General features: G+C 45.9%; 1 protein-coding gene across 2 annotated transcripts; it reads left to right on the top strand.

Moving 5' to 3' along the window:
* The first annotated feature begins 1,439 nt into the window (after positions 1-1,439).
* Positions 1,440-24,312, top strand: FBXO21 (F-box protein 21). 2 transcript variants are annotated; one of them, XR_011326706.1, is made up of 13 exons: positions 1,440-1,679; positions 4,507-4,642; positions 6,359-6,453; positions 8,570-8,691; positions 10,524-10,670; positions 11,533-11,666; positions 11,915-12,051; positions 12,859-13,035; positions 13,817-13,949; positions 16,552-16,742; positions 17,723-17,880; positions 20,874-21,122; positions 21,840-24,312. XR_011326706.1 is itself a non-coding variant. In XM_069795336.1 (12 exons), the coding sequence occupies exons 1-12, from the start codon at positions 1,447-1,449 to the stop codon at positions 21,050-21,052; spliced, it is 1,842 nt and encodes a 613-aa protein (XP_069651437.1). In that variant the 5' UTR covers positions 1,440-1,446; the 3' UTR covers positions 21,053-24,312. The 2 variants fall into 2 exon arrangements, 1 of the variants encoding a protein (XP_069651437.1); XM_069795336.1 differs by having other exon boundaries at positions 20,874-24,312.
* Positions 24,313-25,423: the final 1,111 nt, after the last annotated feature.

Here is a 25,423-nt window from a genome sequence, read left to right as displayed (position 1 = left end):
ACCTCAGACGTGGCACCAGCGTGACCTCAGCCACGGCAGCGGCGCTGCCTCAAGACATCGCCATGTCGTTACCCCAGACGCTGTGGCAGGCACCTCGGTGCCACCTCGCACACCGTGCTGGTGTCACCTCCGTCCCCACTGGGGTGCTGCCACAGACATGGCGGCAACATCACCTCAGGTTGCCGCAGACATGGCGGCAGCATCACCTCAGGTTGCCGCAGACATGGCGGCAGCATCACCTCAGGTGCTGCCGCAGACATGGCGGCAACATCACCTCAGGTTGCCGCAGACATGGCGGCAGCATCACCTCAGGTGCTGCCGCAGACATGGCGGCAGCATCACCTCAGGTTGCCGCAGACATGGCGGCAGCATCACCTCAGGTTGCCGCAGACATGGCGGCAGCATCACCTCAGGTGCTGCCGCAGACATGGTGGCAGCATCACCTCAGGTTGCCGCAGACATGGCGGCAGCATCACCTCAGGTTGCCGCAGACATGGCGGCAGCATCACCTCAGGTGCTGCCGCAGACATGGCGGCAACATCACCTCAGGTTGCCGCAGACATGGCGGCAGCATCACCTCAGGTGCTGCCGCAGACATGGCGGCAGCATCACCTCAGGTTGCCGCAGACATGGCGGCAGCATCACCTCAGGTTGCCGCAGACATGGCGGCAGCATCACCTCAGGTGCTGCCGCAGACATGGTGGCAGCATCACCTCAGGTTGCCGCAGACATGGCGGCAGCATCACCTCAGGTTGCCGCAGACATGGCGGCAGCATCACCTCAGGTGCTGCCGCAGACATGGTGGCAGCATCACCTCAGGTTGCCGCAGACATGGCGGCAGCATCACCTCAGGTGCTGCCGCAGACATGGTGGCAGCATCACCTCAGGTTGCCGCAGACATGGCGGCAGCATCACCTCAGGTGCTGCCGCAGACATGGTGGCAGCATCACCTCAGGTTGCCGCAGACATGGCGGCAGCATCACCTCAGGTGCTGCCGCAGACATGGCGGCAGGGTTACCTCAGCCAGCCTTTCAGCTCGGCCCTGCCAGGCCCTGTTAGCCCGGGGGAGACGGGCACAAACCACTCGCATCCACCTGGCTCCCTGCAGCCCGCCACGGCGTTTGGAGGGTCTGGGGGGCTCCCCAGGCCCGCGTCCCCACCGACCCTGGGAGCTGACACCTCCCGCCGGCGGACAGGCACTTTGCAGACACTCCCTAGCCCCCGCCGCTGCCCTTGACCCGGAGAGGCGGCGCGCCGCGCTTCTGCGCCGCGGCACTTGGCAGACGCTCCCTAGTGCCTATAAAGGGAAGGCGCCGCTCCGCGAAGCGGCCGCACTTGGCAGACGCTCCCCGGGCCGTTCCTCCGCCTTCGTTCCGCGCCGGAAGCGGGAGACGCTCCCTAACCCCTCCCTCCGGGGGAAGGGGGTCGCCCAGGTAAACATCCAAGATGGCGGCGGCGGAGAACCAGGGCCCGGCGGCGGGCGGGCCGCGGGGCGCGGCGGAGGCCGAGGCCGACGGGACGATGGGCCTGACGGACCTGCCGGGCGAGTTGCTGGAGCTGATCCTCTGCTGCGACGTGCTGGGAGCCGCCGACATCGGGCGGGTGTCGTGCACCTGCCGCCGGCTGCGTGAGGCGTGCCAGCCCCGCGGCAAGGTGTGGCGGGAACGCTTTCGCCTCAGGTGGGCACGGCCCGGCACGGCACGGCACGGCCTGCCGGGGAGGGGGGCTGCGCTGGCTGGATGCGGCTTGGCGAGGGAGGGCGAGGGCTGCCCGGGGCCGAGGGGGGAGGCCGTGTCAGCGCAGGCCGGGCCCCGGCCTGAGGGGGTTCGGCTGGCAGCGGGGACGGTGGGACCCGGGAGGGCCCGGGTGCTCCTGGGGAGGTGAAGTGTCCCCCCTCCATCCCATCCCATCCCTGTCTGTCTTCTGTTCCCGGCTCCTCGAGGTGCATGCTGAACCCCTCGTGGGTTGGACGAGCTCTGCAGCTCTCTGCTGGGTGTCTGACAGCTGGAAATGTGGGTGTCCTTCCCGAGCAGGGATGGCGGGGGCTGTTGCAAGGCTGCTTCCCCTCCTAAATCCCAGGGCGTGCGACCAGGCTGAGCCTGCCGCTTGGAGGAGATCCATCTTTGCAGGCCCTTGCTCGGGGGGAAACCATCATTGTGGCCCCTTCCACAGCCGGGCACTTGAATTACTTGCAGTCCCCAGATCCAGCCTGGGGTCTGGCAGCGGTACGGACATAGGCCCACATGGGGTTATCCATTGGCCTCCCTGGTCCCGCTGGCAGCTTCCAAAACAACCACCAAGACTTGTCCTGTTGCAGGGCTAATGCCTTAACAGCAAAGAGAGCTGTTTCTTTGCAGTGCTTTTGGGAGAGCTGTTTTCACAGAAACCAAAATCCTTTGCATCGACTTTTGCTGCTTGTGAGTTTAGTTTCCCCCCAAGGCTGTCACAAGGTACCTGATGAGGGCGTAGCTGTGTTGTAATCGGGGAAACTGTTAACACTTTAGCTGGGAATAAAGCATGAGCGTTGTATCGCTTATGCTGCGCTGGTTTCAGCAGTTCTAGAAACAGCACTCCTTCACTGGGGCCGCCAACCTATCTAGAATGGGGCATGCTCATCTGCTACCTGGTTTCGTCTGGGTTTTGGCACAGCAAAAGTAGCAATATTGCTTTCTCTAATTGCCACTTGGCGTCTAAAATTTAGCATGACTCAAATGAGAGGGTTATTCTCTTTTCACGGGTGAAAAAGGCTACTGAATGATTTTCCCAATTCACTGAGCTATGGCTTGGGATGGCTGGCCAGATACTTTCACCAATTCAGTGGCCCTAATTTGTGAAGCAAATGTGAAAGTTTAAAAGTGGTTGAGATCCAGCAGCTGAAATTGGATGTAGTAGGTGATTAGCACATGCTGCTGTCCTCCCTGTCTTTGATAATAGAACTTTTGGCAGGAGTTTGCACATTGACCTTGTCGTCCTGGCTAGATTCCATTGTGAGTAATTGCACTTTATCTCCCTAAAATTTTAATTGTAATTTCAACCCAAGAAATTATTGTCTCTCATCCTGAAATAAACAATTGTAATTGTTATTATGACGTGGCTGCATTTCAGCAGTAGATGAATGGCTAGGGAACCATCAGGAGAGAGGTTGTTATGTAATGTGAAGTTATTTGGTTGGTCTTTGACTTTATTTTGTAACTGCAGTTGCAGTGTAGTTTTATTATTAACTGGTAGTAAAATATCTTCCATGTGTGGACAGACATAACTGCATTTTGGTCAGTTGGTAATAATTTTTATACAGAAGTAGTACTTTAAACATTTGGCATTCTCGCTATTTAGAAAGGTAAAAATATAAAGATAGATAAAAGTATGTGTGTGTATATGTGTGTGTGTATATATATATATATAATATTATATGTGTATATATATATAACCTGAAAAGAACCTAAGGCAATCCATGTAGCTTAAGGAAAATGTTTTGTAAAAAACAGTAATAATGAACAGAATTTCAAAATGTGAAATAAACCCCCCTGTAAATTACAAGAGGCCTTTCTCTCAGCTTGCTTTCCCATGCTGTCCAAAATATTTCCATCTGTGCTGATTCTTCTTCATGTTTCATAAACAAATGATCATGGTATCTTCAGAACAGTCATGGGTATTGCTGCGCTGGCATGTATTTTATTGCACAGGGCTGCGTTGTTGCAGCATGTGCCCACTTGATTAGAAAAGGTGCTGCTGCTAATAGCCTCCAAAATGTTACCTGAAGTTAGGTTTTTAGTTGAACCTTGAAACACTTCTTAGTAAGCTGTGGAATATGTTTTAGCTTTTGGACTTTTAGACTCAGTAGTGCAGGTACAGCTTTCTTTTACATGAAAGGTGGGGGGGGGGGGTGTTAAATAATTCTTTCTTGTATTAAAAATGAACTGCAAAAGCATTTAGCTGTCACAATTTGACTTCAGAATTCTGTTTTCCTCCAGTAGACTTTGCCATCAGCAAGGGCAATAGAGGGAGCTCTGTTTTGTGCATCCTTTTAAGTAGTAGGGGGAACACAGGATAATGAATTCTCATTCTATTAGGTGACAGGTTAGCTTACATGTGATACATCTTCAGAATGGCAAACTTTTTTTTTATTATAAAACCCTGCCTCTCTTCTACTAATGTGATACCTGTGTTTATCTTGAAAAACTCTAGAGGAAATCTCAAAAGTTAGGATATTTAGATATTGAAATACCTGAAGTATGAACCTGTTGAAGGTTTTGTGTTGGCAGGCTTCAGGAGAGCTTATTTCTAAATAGCCATTAATATGCAGGTGAAATCAGTTGGATCTATGCTTTGATGTTTGAGTCAGTCATTGAATTAATTTATACAATTATATTTAAAGTTGTACTGTGTCCTGGCAGTGTCTCAGCTCCTCAAGTCATGTGGTTACAATAAACAACATTTTACAGTTCTGGAGGTTCTCAGTGATGTTGAAATACTAATGAAGCTGTTCACTTATATCTTGTTGTGTAGATGGCCATCGCTGCTGAAATACTATAGCCACACAGACAGTGTTAGCTGGCTTGAAGAATACAAAGCACGGCACAATGCTGGTCTAGAAGCCCGGAGAATTGTAGCTTCCTTCTCCAAAAGGTTCTTCTCAGAACATGTAAGTCATCTTCTCTATGTATGTGCCACAAGTAGCCTCGCTACTTGTTCAGTACTTTTTATTAGTTTGTCTTTCCTCTTTCTTCACATCTTTTCAACTATGCAGTCAGAAGGTTTGTATATCCTTACTTTGTGTGAAAATGCTAGATCACCAGCCAAAAGGGGAGAGACAGTTCAAAATCCAAAGGTGGGAACTGCAGACTCCAAAGTGCACTTTGCATATCACAGTCAGCTATTGCTGCTGCAGCTTTAAAAACTCTTTGCTCATTGCTGCATGTTCAGACCTGGCTCTGGAAACTTCTGAAGGACTGATAGTTTATTGACACATACCACGGCCTATGAATTTATCTCACTGCAGACCTTGTGCAAGGATGCGTTCTGTGAGTTGTCAGAAGTCATTTGAAAACAGGACCAAGGCGCAATAGGTTCACTGAATTGGAAAGTATATTTAAGTTCTTTACCTGGCCATGACACCAAGATGCTTTTGCATTCAGTGTGAAAAAGGTGAAGATGTAGTCTCTCAGAGAGACTTACCTGCATGTGGAGCAACAGTTATTTCATTGTCTGTTTGCTTAGTTGATGGCTGTGGGTTTTGGCTAGCTGTACCATTTGGGTCAACTTGAAGTTCTGTGAAATAGGCATAAACACTGCCCGTAACTTTGGCTGAATTAAAAAGTTCACCCTTCTGTGGTTCCTTTGTGAATATGTTGTGGCCCAGTAGAGAATTCCCCTAAGATACAGGAGACCCATGTTGAAATCCTCTGAGCTGATTTTAAGCAAAGGTTGGCACCTGGGTTTTTACACCTGGAGAAAAAGGCCATGGGGCCAGTAGGGTGTTTGAAGATGCATATCTCTTAGCTGTTCTTTTTGAACACTTCCACAGTAGTTGCAGCAAATAGATATTTGACCATGGAGAGATATGTGTCAGGGCATTAACTGGGGGCAGAGGCTCCTGGATTCCTACTGTTTTAATCACGTATGCAAAGAGTACTGAGAGCCTATTCAGCAATACCCGAAGGCCTAATAATGAGGATACTCTCCTGTGGGGCTAGAAACTGCAACTTGATTCCCTGCTGAGAATTGAGGGGAAGAGACTTTCAACCCAGTTCTGCTAGATCCTGCAGAGTACCTGCTAAGATACTGTATGATGGGAATCGTTTTCTCCTTACTGTATTAGCCCATGCCCTATACTGAAAAGCTTGAAAGCAAATAGATTTCTTACAGTTCAACCAAAGTTTTAAAAAGAATTCTGGAAGAAGATAGCTCTTCTGAATAGAGATATGTAAGTGACTGTTTCAAAAAATGAAGGTTCCTGCTCCTTCATTCCTTCCCCCAGGACCAGTCTTCTACATGGGGGAGCATATGTAGAGGTTCCGTCAACCACAGACAAAAGTTGATTCCACCTTAAAATTACTTTCAGCTTGGGCCCAGCCTGCATAAGATCTGGTATGCTTCTGCTGGTCCATACACCCACTGTAGGAGCCCTGAATGCTGTAGTAGTTAGCTCAAATAGCTGTAGGGTGCTACTGGGGCTCTCAATGGATCCTTGTAATAAATCCGTAGAGCAGAGACTGAGTATGTGGTGAGCTGGACGTTTTTAAGATCTTACATAAATTTTAAAAAATAGAACAAAATTGGTTTTGAGACTTTTTATGAAATTATGTTCTTTTGGGAAGAATCTGTTGTGCTCTGCATAACTCATTGTCTGGTTTGACAGGTCCCCTGTGATGGATTCAGTGACATTGAGACTCTTGGGTGCCCAGGTCATTTTTTTGAGGATGAGCTGATGTGTATCCTTAACATGGAAGGAAGGTAAGAAAGAAAGGGGTTAGAAATGGAAGGGATTTTTCCCCTTTCACTGGTTAAAGGAGAACGGTACTGTGGTGGATGCCTGATCTCAGCTTCTGTCCTTTTGTCACTCTCATAAAACATCCCCAGGCTTACCAAGGCTGGGAAGTATTGCTGTGTGTTTAATTTCACAGCAAATCTAATATTCCCAGAAGAAACCATGTAAACTGTTCTACAAGAAGGAGATCCTCTGGCTTTGTGTTGCTGTTTGTTGCTTGTTTCCTTGCCAGTTCATGACATCTCTCAGGACATGTTCCATGTACCCTCTTCTCTGCGGTAGTTTTGGCTTAAGGAGTTCCCATCCTCATGTTTGTTTTTTATTTAAACCTGGATCAGTTCGCTGAACTGATTTGCAGGATGAGGCCACAGCACTGGAGGGAAGCAGGAATACTCAATAAGGTTTGCCACCATGAATCCCTGTATCATGAAACTAGAGCTTCCCCCCCCCCCCCCCCCCTTATTGTTGCTTTTCTTAACTGTAGTAGGTTGGTACAATTTTTGTGCCCAAATAAGCAACTGAGTTTAATTCAGCCACTGCAAAATTTGCAGTTATGTAAAGTATCCAGACAGGTGAAATGCCAAGCAGGTGAATAAAACCTCTGGCTTGCATCTGCCTAGCTATTCTCATCACCATGGTTAGCACTGAGCAAGATAAGTCACTGCTTTACTTGAAAGTTTCTCTGCAGGTAGCATATAAACCATGCTGACTTTGCTGTGATACGAAGCAGCGATAGATTGCTCTTAATGGAGTCTAATAGCCTTGATTAAAGAGACTGTTAGTAGAGCTTGAAAAAACGTTAACTGGAATGGCAATCATCTCATTTTTGCTTTTTCACTTCCATTTTATTACCTACTCTATTTGAACTGGGACTAAACATCTCTTATCTGACAACTGGTTAAAAAGCTTTTGAGCCTTTGCACTGGCCAGATGCCTCCCCATAAAGCGGAATTGATGCTAATTACACCCTGATTAAGCTGTAGTCATTGCCATTCAGGAGCATTAGGCTAAATCATTTCCCTGGAAGATGTCCCAATAAAGCAGTTGTCCCTATTGAGCATCCCAATTTGTTGGAAGAGGATAAAGTGTTATGATGTTTGATTGTTCTCCTGTCCAGTAGGATGGAGAAGGCTGATTTGACCTGCAATCTGGAGGAGAGGCAATGTAAGCAGGGAAAGAGGTTTTTACTGAAGAAGGAAGCTGGACTTCTTTTAAACACATGGCGAGAGCAGAGCCTGGGAATCAGCAGAATTCTCCCTTTGGGTTTTTTTGGGGGGCCAGGGCTTTGTGCCATTCCTAACTATTTGGTGTAAAAGTGCTCAGTGAGGCACTGGGTAACCCATTGCTAAAGGCCAGGGCTTGCTTAGATGCATGTGATTTAAATGCCTCTGAGGTGGTCTGTTATATTTCAGGTGAACTCTTCAAACCTTACCTGGATAGTGACCAGCTCTCTTGCTTCTTCTTGGGCCCTCTGCCTTCACTTGTTAATTTAGAAAATGAAGGGGCTCTGCTATAAAAGCTGTAAGGTTTGGGTTTGTGTGATCTACAGACCAACTGTTGATCTGTTCCTGCCTTTTCAGAGCAACAGAGGTGTTTTTCCTCTGGGATTTTTTTTTCCTTTTGAATATTATTGGACCTACATTCATGTCCCTCATCAATTTATTTTTAATGGTGAGAGGATACTTTAAGATTGATTCTGGAGGGCTCCAGTCAGGCAGAGGGTACTGTTTTATAAGTAAAAAATAGGATTTTAATCAGATATTCCTGAGCTACTTTAATTAGGATCTGTGTTGTTTCCCATGATACTGTATCTTCTCAAAATTATATGCTGGTGATAGCATAAAAATTGGGGATGATAGCGGCAATGTTTTGCCAGTGTCTTATATTGTGGGTTTTGATGACAAATTTCCTTTTAACATATACCTTTTTGGTTGACTCTTCAGTGATAGTGGTGTTCTCAGACTTGTTTAGAAAAGGAATAGTCTAAACTGTAAACCTATATTCACTGGAAAAGTTAAGTCAAATGCTCACCCTTAAAGTGTTTGTTTAGGGCAATACTATTCTTTGTATTCATATGTGCAGGAAAGGTCTCACCTGGAAGTACTATGCCAAGAAGATTCTATACTTCCTACGGCAACAGAATATATTAAAAAATCTGAAGGAGTATCTTCAACGCCCAACTGATCAGCAGTCATTTTTGGAGGGTAAGTCTTTGGCAGAAATCCCACGTAGAGCACCTAATGACAGCTTTCTATCATTGTTGTTTTACTTGGAAAGAGCCTTCCTTGCTTATATTTCAACTAGCCCTTGGACAATGACTCAGAATTAAATTTGGATTTTTAATGTACCTGAAATCCTTAAAATCTTGCCATAGTTGTGTAGTGTTGCATCAGAATGTCAGGATTACATTAGCTTCTGTCAGTGCTGTATGCTTGAATAATTGCCCATGGACAGATAAGCTGAAAAACAATGCAGAAAATGTTAAAACACTTGCATTTGAATCTTGAACAGTGTATTGAGGAAATCAGCAGTAGCTCAGCGTCCTAATTAGCTGACATTGCAGAAGCGTTTTAACTGTGGCCCATGGGCTGAATGTGGCCTAACAGACCAACTGATTTGATTTCGAGTCGGCTCCCTACTATCTCCTTTCCCAAGAGCTGCTCAGATCAGGGCAAGGAGCAAGCTATGGGCAGCGGGAATTGTTGTTGCAGCTCATAGCCTGTGCGCTGGCTGTGGCTTTCTCTTGAGAGCTGTCTGACTGCTGGACCATTGAAGCTGTGCAGTGTAGAGCTGGGGAATGGACAGAAGTCCAGTCACATGGTGGGAAGGCACATGCACCTGATATGAAGAAAGAAAAGGCTTTTCTGCAATTCATGTCCTCTCTCTGGTGGATTATTCTCTTCTTCAAGCTTCCTATAGAGAAGATAGTTTTCTGAATGGATCAAAAGCTGCCAATGTCTGTAGGAGAGTCCCTTACTCTTGGTATATACCTCAAAACTGTCATATGAAAGAGTCTTTTAACACCAAAGCTGGTTCTTGTTAGTGGCAATAGACTTTGGAAAAGGGACTGTGTTAGGGCAAGAAGGGAAAGCCAAAAGTGGCATTTTCTGGAAAAAACTGAGATGGTTAATTACGTGACCTAATCTTGCGGGTCACAAATACATGCATTTGTCTGCCATGGAGGTACTATTAGAGCACCAAGAGGTAGTCTTTTGTGAAGTTTCACTTGGTCAGCATGGGAAACACTTTGAGTTGGGGAGGGCAGGGAGGAGACATGGCTTGGGGCCCTTTTGAAATCCTTGAATACAGGCCTGTCACAGATGTGCTAACGAAGAATTGTAGGAAGCTGGAAGAGGTATGATCCATGCAAAATTCTTGCAGGTGAATACAGTTGATTCCAAAGGTTGAACAATATGGAGGCTTTGGAAAGAGCAGTGGTGACAAGATGACAGGGAGAAGATTCTGAGAAAGGGCTATTTTTTTCCTGCAGAAGTTTGACAGAAGAGGCTTGGGCAGAAGGGAAATGAAAATTTGTTGTTATAGTGGGTTTCTGACATGAAGATGGAGAGCAGGCGTGGAAGAGAAAGATGAATGTAGCAGAAGAGGGAACGATGAGGAAGAATGATAGTTATGGAGGATATGACAGGAAGAAATCAGAACTGAAGCAGAAGTGAAGTTGAGATTGTTTCAGGCTCTGAATAAAAAACATTGTAAGTTGGGAGGATGCCAGGAGATGCAGTGTGACTGGAGAGCTGGCTGGTTAAGCCTGGTCTAGCAGCGTACCTGCTCAATGTACAAATCTATTGCTTTCCCTTTCAAGGTGGTGGAGAGGGGAATACTGAATTTAATTGGTATTTATCATGTCAGCTTATTCTTTGCATTTTATGTGATAAATCCAATATATGACTGCAGATTTTAAAAGGAAAGCTCTCGTGTTCTGCTGCAATTGCTTGCTGCATGCCTGGAATTTAGAGTAGGTAAAACTAAGCAAAGAAAAAACTGAAGTCCTGTTTCTTATATAGTTTGTTTTTTCCAGGTGCTGTTCTAATTGATCAATACTGTAACCCGCTGTCAGACATCTGCTTAAAAAGTGTCCAGGCACAGGTGGATGATATCACAGATAAAGTGCGCAAAGTCCTGCGGACGAAAAATCCAAGGCACCCCAGCCTGGCTTCCAAGGCAGGTACTGTACAGAAACATATGCTTTACTGCAGAGCATTTCTGCAAGTCTAGATACAGGCAGACAAGGTGAAACAGCTGTTGAATTATTGCAGCTTAAAGAGCTGCTGTTCTTTATCCCCTGGCAAGCATATTCTGACATTTGCTTAAACCATCATTCAGGAAACAGCAGTTTGTTCAGCCACAGGGACTTGATAGCCCAGGGTTGTCAGTCCATCTGATGCTGTCTAAGCAAGAAGAATTGGGAGGGGAATTCTTCCTTCTTTTTTTTCCCATTTGTCCCTGAAGTCTTAAGTAGTCCTGACATCTGTACCAGAGCTGTGGGACAGGGGATCGACCTCTTTTCTTCTGCAAGTCTCAAAGTCAGCAGCAATAGAAAAGGTATATGCTTTAACATCTCCAAAGGTCAGGCAGCATCTTGCTTCTTGGTTTTTTTAAGCACTATCTAATGTTTGCCATCTTTCAAAGAGAGAATGAGCAGTCTGCCTGTATCTGTGTATCTGGAGTGGCCAAGCTGTGACTCTCAAGCAGTGAAAGCACACTTCCCATGCCTGGGCAGTCTGACATGTCCAGCTGCAGTGCTGTGCTGGCACAGGGTGGTCAGGATCCAGTCCTCCAGCTGCAGAAGGAAGCGAGATACCACTGTTGCACAGCTGAGGTGCAGGGCAATCCACAGAGCCAGCCCATGTTGTGATTGGAGCGCTAGGGCACTGCCACGGTCAACTCCAGGCTGTCTCTTGACGATCTGAATTGAGATGAGTCTCTTGTGTTCTCAGTCTGTATGAAGAATTTTGGTATAAGTTTTGTTGCATAAAGGTTAAGTACACTTGTTTTCTCAGTCTTCATTTCTTCGCATGCCTTTTTAGGAGAGGTCCTGATTCCAGAAATGGAGCTTCAGCGGCAGGTGCTTGATGCTATGAATTGCGTCCTATATGAGCAGTTAAAATACAAAGGAAACGAGCTGGATTACTATAACTCCCTGAATTCATACATTCACCAGGTATGTGTATGGTAGGCAAAAACTAGGAGGCTGCAAGGCTTGAGACGTTCTGTTTGTGGTGGTTATTTGTCCGAATGTAGTCGGGCAAATAATTCTCTCTGAAGAACAATTTACTGTAAAGTCAATAGGATGTCATCTTTTAGTGTATATTCTATCAAGTTGGTGTATTTTCATTTGTGAAATCAAACCTTGGGAGTTTGTGTTTTTCTTGAGATCCCACATGTTTTTATCGCATTTTTATCCCCCAGGTTTTGATCCGCAGGACAGGAATTCCCATCAGTTTGTCTGTGCTTTATTTAACAATTGCCAGGCAGTTGGGAGTCAAACTTGAACCGGTCAACTTCCCTAGCCATTTTCTACTACGATGGTGTCAAGGAAAAGAAGGGTAAGCGACCTGCTGAATTTTGAAGTTGTGTCCACAGAAATAAAAGCCAGAAAGCATTTACAACAGCTGCAGATCTATACCAGAATGTTTAATTATTTTCCATCTGTAATTATAACCTATACAGAGGAAAAGATCAGACCTCTAAAAAAGTTTTCCCAGAACTCATCTTTGCTGCTGCTGAAGGGTAACAGATTTCCTGAGTGTGAAATAATAGTAACCATGAGGTAATGTTTCTCTTTCTTAAGAAAAGAAAAAAAAGGTGCTGATTTCACTTACCCTTTCATACAGAACAGTTGCTAGAGGCCACCGCTGTTGTTCTGTGCACTCACTTAATGCTCTGAGTCAGTGCAGAATATGTCTTTGACCAGATCATGATCAATTTAAAGAAATCTGTATTTTGTGAATGACATCAGCAGTCGAATTCAGAGTGATGGTTTTGTCTATATGTACCCCTTTCAGCACTAGGCTTCAGACGCCATATGCATGGGCCCTGTTACGCTTTCCAGTGCAGTGTCATGATATAATCTAGCAGTAGATAGAGCAAACTGAAAATATCTGAAGGAAAGAAGTGACATGATGGAGTGAAAAGTCCCCTTAGTTTCTCTGTCCTTTCCCTTATATGTTTATGTGAAAAAGAATCTAGGAGGAGAGAGAAGGTAGCAGGTAATCTCTTTTTAGGAGGGAGCTGAGGTATGAATGACACTCATTTTACAAACAAGCTTGAAAGTGCTGAGGGAGGAACAGAAGTAGGTAATCCTGCTTTACTATGAGACCCATCACAATTTAATTTCCTTGTTGTTTCATTAGAAGCACAGATATTTTTGACTACACCTACATTGACGCCTTTGGGAAGGGGAAGCAGCTGACGGTGAAGGAGTGCGAGTACCTTATTGGCCACCATGTGACAGAGGAGTTCTATGGAGTGGTGACTTCAAAAGAGGTCTTGCAGCGTATGGTGGGAAATCTCTTAAACCTTGGCAAGCGGTGAGTTGAGGATCATCTGGCCTGTAAGGCCTGTGGAAAAAAGGGCCCAGAGTATACTGTCTGCATATCCAGTACTGCTTCTTCGCAGTATTTGAGCAAGTGCTTTAAAAAGGTGTCAGTCGCCCAGGGGATCTTGAAAATACTGTATGTCACATTGCATTGTCTAGTTGCTTTTAATCACTTGCAGCAGCATTGCATGGAAACAATATTTAGTAAAACTAGTTCCCCTCAAGAAAATGGATAGATTTTTTTTTTTTTTCCTTTGTGAAAAGCTGATAGGGACTGTCCACCATTCCCTTAAGAGCAGGGACCTTCGTTATGATCTGCTAAGCACAACCCACATGCTTAAATGAGCAGTTTCAAAGGTACTGTTGGTTTGTAGAAAATCTGGTTTTATTTTCAAATGCCTGTGATAATAATTTTCCAAGTAGTCATAGACAGAAATCACAAGGTGAAAGGATTGCTTTAGGTGTAATTAAGCTAGGGGAACAAAAGCAGATTTGAAATGGAAGTGTCTTGGAGAGTGAATTCTCTGTAGGATTATTTTACCAAGCAGAATGGTGAAGTGGGAGGGTGGAGTCCGATCATCAGTTGTGTAGTGTTTTTCCTTCTGAGCAGGCTGTTGGATGTGATGAGTGACAGTCAGTGCTAGAGTCACTCTTATTGAATGAGCGTGCCTGTACATGTAGCATCATTTCTGGTGACTATCCCTGTACATCGGAGTAGTGGGGATAGGGGTTGAAGAGCTAGCCTTACAATTGAGTTTCTTTTTTACTGGCAGAGAAAGCACTGATCAGTCTTACCAACTCTTGAGAGACTCATTGGATCTATACCTGGCCATGTATCCGGACAATGTGCAGCATCTAATGCTCCAGGCTAGGTTATACTTCCACCTGGGAATCTGGCCAGAAAAGGTACCTTGCCACTCGGTTGTATGTTTTCTGATAGTCTAAGTGCTATTAACACTACTCTATTGATTTTTTTGGAATACGTCAGCTTGCATTACAGTCTGCCACAACTTGTTTCGGTAATAAATGCAATTGAACGAGTTATCACATTTCAGAGAATCAATTTCTACTATATGAAGCAGGGAAAAGAGGATGATGCTTGCTTGCTTGCTTGCCTGGGGGAGACTTGTGAGTAGCCTTGAGTCTGAGTCATAATTTATGATTTACAGCCCAAGTCTGGCAGCTTATCTTGCAACCAATAGTGTGGACTCCCAGTGGGAAGTTATAAGAACGTTCTGTTTGGTTTATGCCTAGATTGTGGTAGTGTTGGTAAAACCCTTCCTGGACTCACGCAAAAGGAGCAATTACCTTATCAGAAAACTTGTAGGAAGTTATCTTTTATGAATACAAACAAACCTTAGCCACACAATCAGTGCCTCTTGTGAAAAAGCAACTTAATATTCCTGTCCTTGGGATTCTTTTTTAATATCACCTTTAGCATAGCATCCTGAGTCCTGCTATCTTGTGAATGTGGGAAAGAAGGTGCCAAGACTTAAAGTTGTCTTAGTGTCTAGATCATCCATGTCCTTCACTGAATCAGCAGAAGGCACAAGGAAGAAGCATGTAACTCAAAGTTTTATTTCTTTAGTGTGTCACTACAGCAAAGAGGTGTTCCCTAGTCAAAATTTCCTGTACTACTTCAGTGAAGCTCACACACTTGGGCAATGCCCGTGCCATTTCCAAATGTGAGGTTTGGATGAGGGGGCAGAAGTATTTGGTTGGACAGCTGAGCAGAACACAAAGCTCTTTCCACCAAATTAACTGAAGCATAGGACTTCTGGAGAAGCTGCCTTCCTTTTGAAGAACAAACTGTGCTAAGCTTGCCGTTCCTTTTTTATGGCAGCAAGTTTTAGGGTCGCCACAGAAAAAACAGCACAAACTAAGAAATTGGGGGTGGGGACACACGACTGCTGAGCAGAAATGGCAACCGTATGTACATAGAGGACAGCTAAATGGAACACTGAAGGATCTTCCTTCCCCTTTCTGGCATTCAGCAGTGTCTTTGTAAAGCACCAAAGCTTTACATACTTGTGTTTTGCTGCCCTTCAGAACAAGTAACACAATCCCATGGACGAGTGTTACATGTAGTTTCTCTGCACTACATTGCCAGATACAATGAAAATGTGCAAATTTGGACTTTCCAGTATTGTGTCCTCATATGCATCCAGTCGTGCCAGGCTATCAGATAAGTTTGTAGCTAGCCAGAGAGAATGCACTATGTCTGACAGAACAGAAGGTAACAGATTTAATATAGGTCTGCCAGATTTATGGAAAATGGTACAAAATCTTAAAAGTCAAACAGAACTACGCAGAATGTTGTCCTAAGTGTTTGCAAATAACAGTAAATGAAATTGCCAAGAGTCTCTGGCAGCTATGGTCACTGTGCTAGGCCTTCCCCTTTCTGTAGGATTTTTCAGGATTTTCACGTCCTTCTTAAGATGCCAGCCAGAGAATTAAGGTGACCAAGAAGCCTCAGCTCTGTTTCTTCTTCTCATACCTAATTACTCACTTGTTCTTTTTCTGAATTCATTTTCTTCACCTTGTGGCTGATGTTCATGCTCAATAGCCTGAGATTTCTATTCCTCTTCTGCTGCTGCTCTGAACTTAAAGTGACCAAAACTTCCAGCATGTGATCAAGGAGACAATCCTTTTGCCAGGTGCTAAAGTGCGTCAGATTTTTGGAACTGTGGCAGCACTTAAGGTATTTGATGTTGGGACGGGTGTATCTGTCTCTTCCCAACCTGTTTAGACAACAGTTTTGAGCAAGAAAGGAATAAAAAAAGAAGTAAAACTTGCATTGCCTGCCTCTAACAAACTTGGCAGCAGATGCTCTGATAGTGTGCCAGAGGGTGTTGGTAGGCTGGTATTCTGGATCTACAGGGTTTGCTGCTTTGAGAGCACGTTTAAAGTTAGTGTTCTTCAGTTGTCCTGAGACAAGCAGGTTCTCCGTCTCTTGTTCACTCTTGCATGGTATAGCATCATAGAGGTTATTTGTGTTTCCTTCTGTGCTGCCCTATTTTTTCTCTGCCAGGCTCCCACAGACATGCTGAGGAACTCTTTTAAACTAAAATGTTTGTTCTCAAGTACAGCAGAAGTCATCTGGAATCAGTTCACAGCAGCAGTTTGGGAGACTAGGAATAGTATTCTCTTCGCATTTTAGAAACCTTGAAACGGTCTCGTCAATGCCCTGTGGTTGCAAAATGTGATGCGATTAGCTTGTATGACTTAGTTTAAAAGAGTTACTGTGCTCAGCGGTGCCCTTCCTTGGAAGTTGGGAGCTAAATAGGAAAGTAGGGGACTGTTGCAATTTCTGCAGGCTAAGCAAGTGTGCAGAACTCCTTGGGAGTGTGTAGCCAGAGCAAAGATTCTCAGTCCTGTGTGGAAGACTCGTGGCGGACCTCTAGGCCTGGGCACTTAGACCCAGCTAATTTGAGAAATGTATCTGTATTTGTAAGTGTTGGACTGCTTTAAGGACTTGTTCTGAATCTTTGTGTTTTGGTTGCTGAAGGTTCTGGACATATTGCAGCATATTCAAGCTTTGGACCCATCCCAGCATGGGGCTGTCGGGTACTTAGTTCAACATACCCTAGAGCATATTGAGCGCCGGAAGGAGGAGGTGGGACCTGAGGTGAAGCACCGTTCAGATGAGAAGCACAAAGAGGTCTGCTTTTCGATCGGGCTGATTATGAAACACAAGAGGTGAGCTCTTCAAAACCTTCCCCACATTAGCAGGCTGTACTGTAACAATGAGTGCCAAAGTGTTTGTTCTGATGGTAATGAGACGTGGTTTTATCTGCCAAGGAGGTACCTGGAATGGAAAATGCCAGGCACATGCATCTATGCCATGGACCTTGTAGAAAAATTGGAGCAGCTCTGTCTGTCCTTTGAGAGAGCGAGTGTATTCACTGCTGTTTGCTTGCAGAGAGAAGTTTGTGAGGTGACTTGTCTGAGTCATCATATATCATGCAGCTAAAATTTCCACAGCCCAGAGCTCTCAAAGAAACATCAGTAATCAGTTAATGAGGGACTGTGGAGCAGAATCAACTTCAAAAAAGATTGTAAGATACCTAAGACAGCTTATGAATCTTCCCTGTGCTATTATTACCCTCTCTTCCTGTTCCTGTCTGTAGCACTCTGCCAGAATGACATGCCAACACTGTGTTGCTTCGGCCAACTCAACAAGACATCTGGAGCATATTTTAAGGGCGTCAGCAGTGACAGTTGTAATACCTCACGATTAATTGCATAAATAATCTGAAAATAATGATGGCTTTGTTTCTGGGAGTTCAGTATTGTGATTACCACCTCTGTGCGATGGGCACAGAAGTAATTGCACAACGCAGTAGAATAGTTGATTCTCTCCCTGTTTCTTGATTCCTGTTCTGCTGGTTGCTGAGTTCCAGTCTCTTTCCCACTTTCATTTCTTGCTCACATTTGGTTTTCCTTTGTCCTCAGCTGTTTGTTCCTGATTATTTATCCAGTCGCTCCTAGTCATTTCCCCCTACCTCAAAATACACACATGTACGCACAGAATCTTTTTGAATTTTTTCCCTCTTGTCCTCTCCTCCTTGTGCCAACTCACAGGAGGCTCCTATCCTGTTTGTGCTATAGTAGTCTTGAGGAAAAAGAGCTGGCTCTGGAGTTTTCACAGTCTTTGGTGTGCAATTTTTTTTAATTAGATATGGCTATAACTGCGTGATTTACGGCTGGGATCCCGCCTGCATGATGGGGCATGAATGGATCCGGAATATGAATGTCCACAGCCTTCCGCATGGCCCCCACCAGCCTTTCTACAATGTGCTAGTGGAAGATGGCTCTTGCAGATATGCTGCTCAAGGTGAGCAGGAGTCTCCTGTGTTTACTATCTGTTTAGAAGTACATTAGGAGAAAGGGATGCTTAAGTGATTAACTCTTTTAAGTATGAAACATAAACTGTTAGTTAAGGTTGAGGTAGGAAAGAAAATGGTCTTGAATTCATGGCCTGCGTTGTTTGCTCTCCATGAAATCCGTAATGCTAGGAGTAAATGTTAAGGACCACTCTGGTGTAATCTCATCTTGCCCAAGAAGCGTGTTCTGGACATGACTGGTTTTATGGTGTAAACCATGATTGCTCCTTTTGAAAGAAGTAATTCAACTCTTGCTGAAGTCTGAAGTTCTGTCAGCAGCTCTTGCTCTTTGAAGTTATAGCTGTGCTTTGGGCAGGACTTCAAAATAGTATCTAGTGAGGGAGCACAGAGGCTTTACTTGTCAGCTTGTGGTTCTGAGCAGCTGTCATCAAGACACTGTATGTGCCAAGATCCCAGAGAACACAGGTAGCATGGCTTTTAGTGCCACCTCTAATAAGAATGGGAAAAAAAGAATGTCTCTTTACAAGTGCAAAGAGCTGTAGAAATCTCAGTCACCCATTCTTTATGCAACATACCATAAGAAAGGACATTCTTTTCTGATGGTCAGAATATGAGCTTAGGATACGGGAAGAAGTGTCAAACTGAGGTTCAAAAGAAAAAAAAGAAAAAAAACATCTGTCACTCTGCACATTGTAATCAGAATGTTTCTTTGCCTCATGTTTCTTCTCCCTGTGATACGGAGGTGTCCCATTCAGCTGGCAGGGCAGCTCCACAGCCTGATTGTATTTTGCTCAGAGAAGACATGGGAGCTGCTGGAGGGGAAATGCAGAACAAAATGCAGTTCAGCTCTTTTCCTAGGGGGTGCTCCCTAGCATGTTCTGGTCCCATACATGTGAGCAAGAGGTGGTTTTACAGGAGGGGACACTCCTACCTTTGTAGGTTTAAAGTGCAGGTGTTTCTCACTGTCCTGAGTTCCTTTATATTCAGTAGTCCAAAAAGATGAAGTGGAGACTGGGAATATTGCAGCTCAGCCTTATGGCTCATATTAGGCAGTATTTGACCTCTCAGAGTCTTAAAAAAACAAAAATTCCTGTGCACCATGGATTGATATTAAAATATGTATCCAGAGAACTGTCCACAGTGCTTCTGGGGCTGAGTCATCTCTTATATCTTTTGTCTAATTGTTTATAAACAAGTATAATGCTGGCTGGTTCCAGAGTACAGAGTATTTTAGCCAAGCTGTAGGTTGACACCATCATCTCTGTAGCATCCAAGTGTTTTGATAGTGCTAGGGAAAATTGAAGGGTTTGTCCTTGCTTGCTGAAATCCTGCTGCCTGCCTATTGAGTATCCCTTCTAAAATGCATCTTCAGATCATTTGGGAAGGGAGTATTTCATAACTTACTGGCCTGACCAGGGAGGGGGATGATAGTTTTTTACTGAAAGAATCTTAAACAAATCTGCATGCAGAGTTTTATCTAACCATCTCAGGAATAACACCAAGCTTATTATAGGTAACTGTGCCTCAGTTTGAGTCCTTCTGTAAATTTGTAGATTAAGTTGTATCTAATTCCAAAACACCTGTTTCATACAGTGAGTTTGGTATCTACCTGTCTGCTCTTGTCTTTCTTTTGTTTGCTTTGTAGCAGCACAGACCTGATATCTGTGGCTCAAAACTGCTAGTCAGCATGTTTCTCAGGCTCCCCACCTAGCGCTGAACTTGCTTGTCTCAGTCTCTTCCCCCCTGCCAGTTTCTGTTTCGTCACTGTGTTTTCCCCTTTGTACATAGCTCACTGCTCAGCCATGCTTCTGCAGAGCATATTGGAGTGTAAATTGTTTTCCGCAGTGGTGCAGTATACAAAAAAGGTACTTTGCAAGCCTGTAGGGCTGCATCAGCCCACTGAGGTGTAGAAAGCTCTTGTGCTTTCGGCTGCAGGCACTGGCATACAGTAGCTTCAAAGAGCCTGTATGGATTAATATGACTTGTATGTGCTCTTTGTAATGAACTGAATAGTTTCAGAGATAGATAAATGATTCCTGAATGATGTTCTCTGCATCCCATCTTGATCCTGCCCTGCCTTGCAGATAAGTCAGACTTTGGGGCTTAGGCAGCTTTTGTTTCTACCCATATGTCTGGCACTGTGCTGGAAAAAATTACATCATTTGGGGACTGCTGCAGGGCACCTGCGCATGAGATTTACTGCTGGGCTGCCTCCCAGTCACACTGCTTTATACAAATACTACAGGAGCAAAGGGACCCTCAGATTGGGTCACCTTTGCATTTTAATGCCAGTGCTTCTGTGTTGTTTAACTGTTGTGCTTAATCAGGTTATCTTTTAGTACAAAGGAGGAAATGGGGTGCCATGGGAAAGAATCAGTATGCTCTTCTTGGGTACTTTCTCTTAGCTTTGGGAAGTTTAGATTTAGAAAAGTTAACTGTGCTGTGTGAGACATGCTTGAAAACCAGGCTGGCGACTTGACATGGTTGAAACACAGACTGGTGACTTAGAGCAAGAAAGCACTTGCCTCCTCTGCCAGGAGAACCTTGTGCAGTCGGCCTCACCTTGGAGCATTTGAGAAGGATCTCTCCTAGAAACTGATCTCCCATGGGACTTGAGGGATCAGAGCTCAGTGCAGCAGCTTCTCTCTGCGCTTACAACCAAGACCTGTGACCAACAGAGTGGGAGCAGGTCAGCATCCTGCTACTCTAACCTTATGTCAGACAGTGTGGTCTCAGGCACAAAATAGTTTTCATGCCACTAGTAAATGGGGTCAGCATCACTTAGGAGATAAGACTCTGTGAGCAATCGTACTGACATACTCTGTGCATATTTTCCTGGATTACGGTTGTTTGTATTTTTCTTTAAAGCATCAGGAGGTGGCGTTTCTAGAGACAGAAACAAGACTTGAGAGAGGTGCAGGATTTATTGCCTTGTAGCAGGGCATTTCATGAGGTGATAACTGATTCTTTCCTTTCCTAACAGAGAACCTGGAATATAACTCTGAGCCTCGGGAGATCCCTCACCCTGACATTGGCCGCTATTTTTCAGAGTTTACTGGCATTCACTACCTAGCAAATACCGAGCTAGAAATTCGGTACCCGGAGGATTTGGAGCTCACACGTGCTACAGTTCAGAAGATCTACAGTTCAGGCAAGGAGTGAGAGCAAAAGGAATCATGAGGACAGAAGCAGCTGGAGTGTAGCTTTACCCTCTGCAAAACTTGCGTGGAAGGCAAGTTTGGTGACAATCCTTTGGCTTAATGCATTGAAAACTGCATTGAACTTTGTAACTGGTGCTATAGCATCTTTCCGTTGCCTGCCTGCCCATTCTGGCCCAAAGGCACAGGGACACATGGTAGTTGAGGCCAGGTGTTGAGGATCTTGCAGGGACAGTTACGCTAGGAAGCACGTTGTCCTTCAGAAGGATTTGCGCATACTACTTGTTCCATGATTGTCTTGCCTAGAAGGTCGACGCAGTGAGTTCCCTGGTGTGGAATATGGAAGAACACCCTCTTCCAGAGAGGTTGCTTGTCCTTGCAGTGTTGTGGGTTTTTTTGTTTGGTTGTGTTCTGGGGTGTTTTTTTTTAATGTATATCTCATGCAGGTTATAGTTTTTAAAGTCTCTTACGTTTCACTGTTGTCTTCTCCAGTCTGAATTTTTGATCAAATTTTGCTTCACCTCTGTAGTCTGATTGCTCATAGAGCTACCGTTCCAATTCTGAGTATCCCTGCGGGCCTGGGAAAGAGCCTCAGCAACAAAAACAGCAGCAGCTAGGCTTCCAGGGGTAGCAAGCACTGTGGTGACACTGAGGTCCAGTTAGCTACCTTGCTGACAATACAAACTCTCCAAATGCAGAAGATGAGCTGCTAGCCCTTTTCCATGCCTGCTAAACACACCCAGTCCATGTTCTTACCTTGTTTTTTGGTCTGTTCATCTTGTATGTCCAAGGTGGGATCTGCAGCACAGCCGCGAGTGCTCCCAGGACGATTTTGAACCTCGTGGCACTGTTTCATGGAAGCCTTGAGGTCAGTGCCAGAATGACTTTGATGTATGGGGAGCTTCCACTCGCTGCCGTCTCCAATCTGTAGGTATTTATGCAATACAGTGGGATCGTGACTGGAAACTGGCCAACCCTGGAGTCAGCCAAACCGTGTATGGAAGAGAGATGTTACTTCCTGCAGCTCAAGGCCTTCTTCCTTTTTGCCAAAAGAGAATGGATTTTGGGGGAGTGCATGCTCTGCTGCCCAGAGGGAGGAGCTTTAGCAGCTGAAGGCACATCAATTTCAAGATGACTTAAAGGCCCAGACAGGACCACTGCAGAAAAGGTTTTCCTCTGGGTTCAGGTATTATGGGGTGCAGAGTGACACAGTGTTTGTGTATACACAGAGCCTGCGTATCTTTGTGGTTTCCGAAGCAACGTCTATAGACTAGCTGCCACTAGTGTCTCCTGTCACTGTCCAGTTGCAATACAGTAGTTACGTCAGAGATGAGAATTAGGTACTGTGCCCTGTAGAGTTAGGTGGATGCTCTTAGTCTATTATAGCACTTCAGGTATCACCACATGAAATCACACAGCCCTTCTCTTAAAAGAATGCTTGAACTGCATGCTGTCCTATTGAAATATTGAGCACTGATAAAATATGAGAAATAAATATTGAAAGCCCAGCTCTTTTGCCAGCAGAGTGGTGGTGGTGTGCAGGAATCTTGGTGCTTTAGGAAGAAGAGCCCTGTGTGGTTAGTGCTGAGGAATGGTGAAGGTGCTCTACTCCAAGTAGAACTATGTCTTTAAAGAAGTCTGTACTGAAATGAACTTGGAGGGAGGGAAGGAGCTGAAGAATTTCTATGGAAGCAGAATGGATCCAACTGAAAGCAGGGTAGGGAATCATTAGGCAAAAATCTTAAAAATCTGTCTCTTGTTTTTGAGGGTTGGAGTAGATCCCAACCCTCCAACTGTTTTTGAGGGTTGAAAGCAGATCCCAAAAGATTCCTAGCAGGGATGCAAGGTTGGGAATGGGTCTGTTGAGTCACAAGGTTGATGCTGGTAGCTGAGAACAGGCATGCAGGAGCAGGGCTTGGACTCCCCATTCCCAGCCTCAGCTTTGATGAGGCTAGCTCTGCAACAGCGTAGATATCAGTGAGTTTCCTGGGGCTTTATGCTCCCCTCTGCCAAACGGGCGGTCTGTTCACACCTTGCCCCTCTCAAGTGCATCAAGGGAATTGCCACATACCAAGCTTATAGGAGTCCTCAGCGAGAGGTGCTGCCTCAATGCCAGGTAGAATTGTGCCATAAAAAAGCCACAGGAGTCAACAAAAAGCTGCCCAAAGTTTCTCTGAAAACTGGTGCTGGATAGTGTGTATCTAACCCACTTGAAAATATGCTGTGTACTTTAAGATGGGGGTCCCAGAGTAGCTGGCAGAGCCTGTTATACCCATGTGTCTGGGGCCACCCTATGTTTGTACTCTGAAGAGAGTTTGGACAAGGAGGAAGCGTGGGAGCTGCTCCTCACGAGGTTCACGCTCACTTCCTCCACCCACAGACTCCTAACGATTTCCGTTTTTGCATGGGGTGCAAAAGGGGAGTGTTACTGTGCAATAGGGGACAGATGTACTGCAAGTGACTTGCATACACAAGGCAACCCAGCCAGGCCTGTAACTAAAACCTCTTGTCACTTCAGCAAACATTTTGTAGAGAAACTGTGCTCTCAGGACAGGTCTACCTGCCTACCCTGCTGTGCAGACCGTGTCAGTGCCTGGTTATGTGGGTGTTGGTGTTGTCCAGCAGTGCCAACACAGCCTTGTATGTGCCAAATTTGGAAGAGACTGGAGGCATTTCAATAGGCACTGCACAACATCAGCACAGGGTCCAAGTCCCATTTTGGGACTTCAGGCAAAACCAAAGGAAATGGTGTGTAAAGGCTCCCCATTTTTGTTCCTGTTTGGTTAGGCATGCCCCTTGCCTCGTTCTGTCCTGCCGCTGGCCGTGCGGTAGGCTGTGTTGCATCCTATGGGTTGAGTCTTTGGTCTTGGTGAGGAGGAATTCCCACGTAAGTATTTGCAGCTGTGGGAGACCTCAGCCCAAGCATCCGGGGTGGCCAGGGAAAACTGGAAAAAAACCCACCAGGCTACCTCTCTATCCCTGCTTGAGCAACCTCTTGAAATGCACATCAGTTCCCACAGGCTGAGCATCCGAGGTCCAGCACAGCCGGGAAGTGCCTCTTTGAGTTGATGGAGGTCACGCATGAGGTGTTGGCCTATGCATCAGGTGGGTCTTCTGACCCCTCCTTCTCTCCTGGCAGCACAGGCATCTTTGCAGTCACCCCAGAAGACAGCAGTGGATCCCAAAAGTTCCTTGTCTCTGTGAGTAATGTCTGGGTCTGCGTGAATGTACCTATGTTAAAGATGATACATATGCATATACATCGCCATTTGTCCTGTCGTATCTGTGCGGAGTTCACTTGGGAAAAGGGGTGTTTTCCTTTCTGGAGGAGGTGGAATTGCAACCCTTCTCTTGTCTGACTTCACAGACCTGCTGTCCCAATGAGCAGCCACAGAACAGCCAGGGTGCTATCACATTAAAATGGCTTTCTGGAGGGCGAAGAAAAAAATGCAGAGGGTGGGAAAGCGGGCGGGAAGCAAGTATTAATTGCTGTCCGGATCGTTAGGAAAACGGCACAGAGCGCTGAGCAGCAGTTGTGGGCTGGTTTTGAGTGGTGCCACTGGGTCCGGTAGGTTATAAAGGTAGTGCCATTCCCAGACTTCCCCTAGCAGGGAGCGAGGGCTGTGGGCAGCAGCCTCCTGGGGGGGGGGGGGGGCGGGGCTGTCCTCCCTTACAGGATGATGTCTTGATGTGCTGCTGCTTGTGAGAGAGGCTGAAGAGCTGCTCAGGGCCCTCCACCAGCAAGGTGCGTTCCCTGGGGCAGGGGAGGGATGGCTAATGGTGCAGCATCCTCTTGGGAAGCCTTTTGCACTCCTCTGGACCCATCCTGACACACAGGACCAGGGTGGGGGGGCCACTGTGGAGTGCCCTGACAGCCCCCAGAGCTGAGGGGCTGGGTGGGTGGCCTCTGTGACGAACTGTCGTGGTTTGTCACCAACCTTTACGGGGGAAAAACGGAGGTCCCTGGGCCCTACGCACCAGCCAGCCCTGCCTTTGGATGGTGGAGAGCTGCATCTTCTGGGCGTCTGCTGCTGAGCAGAGGAGGGCAAGGGGAGGAAAAGATGACTTTGGCCTGGAGGAGGGCCCCTGGGGGTCTTCTGATCCCTTCCAGGCCACCTTCAGCTTTGTACCGGGTTGCTCAGGGTTGAGCATCTCCAAGGGACGTCACAGTTCCATCGGTCCTGCCTGCCTGGCTGGTGGCTTTTCCCCCACACGAGGACACAGGAACTGGCTGTGGGCAAGGGTAGAGTGCTGAGTGTGCTACCCCTCTCTCCTACCCTCCTCCTTTTGGCTGGGGATGCCTGGGCTGGGCAAAAAGACATATTAGATGAAAAATTGTCTGCCCTAGGCCCGGAGGCTGAGGACTGCTGAGCCT

This window comes from Haliaeetus albicilla, chromosome 10, assembly GCF_947461875.1.
Source record: "Haliaeetus albicilla chromosome 10, bHalAlb1.1, whole genome shotgun sequence".
Taxonomy (NCBI): Eukaryota; Metazoa; Chordata; class Aves; order Accipitriformes; family Accipitridae; genus Haliaeetus; species Haliaeetus albicilla.
The sequence above is the reverse complement of the archived record's forward strand: the minus strand, read 5'-3'. Positions and strand labels throughout refer to the sequence as shown.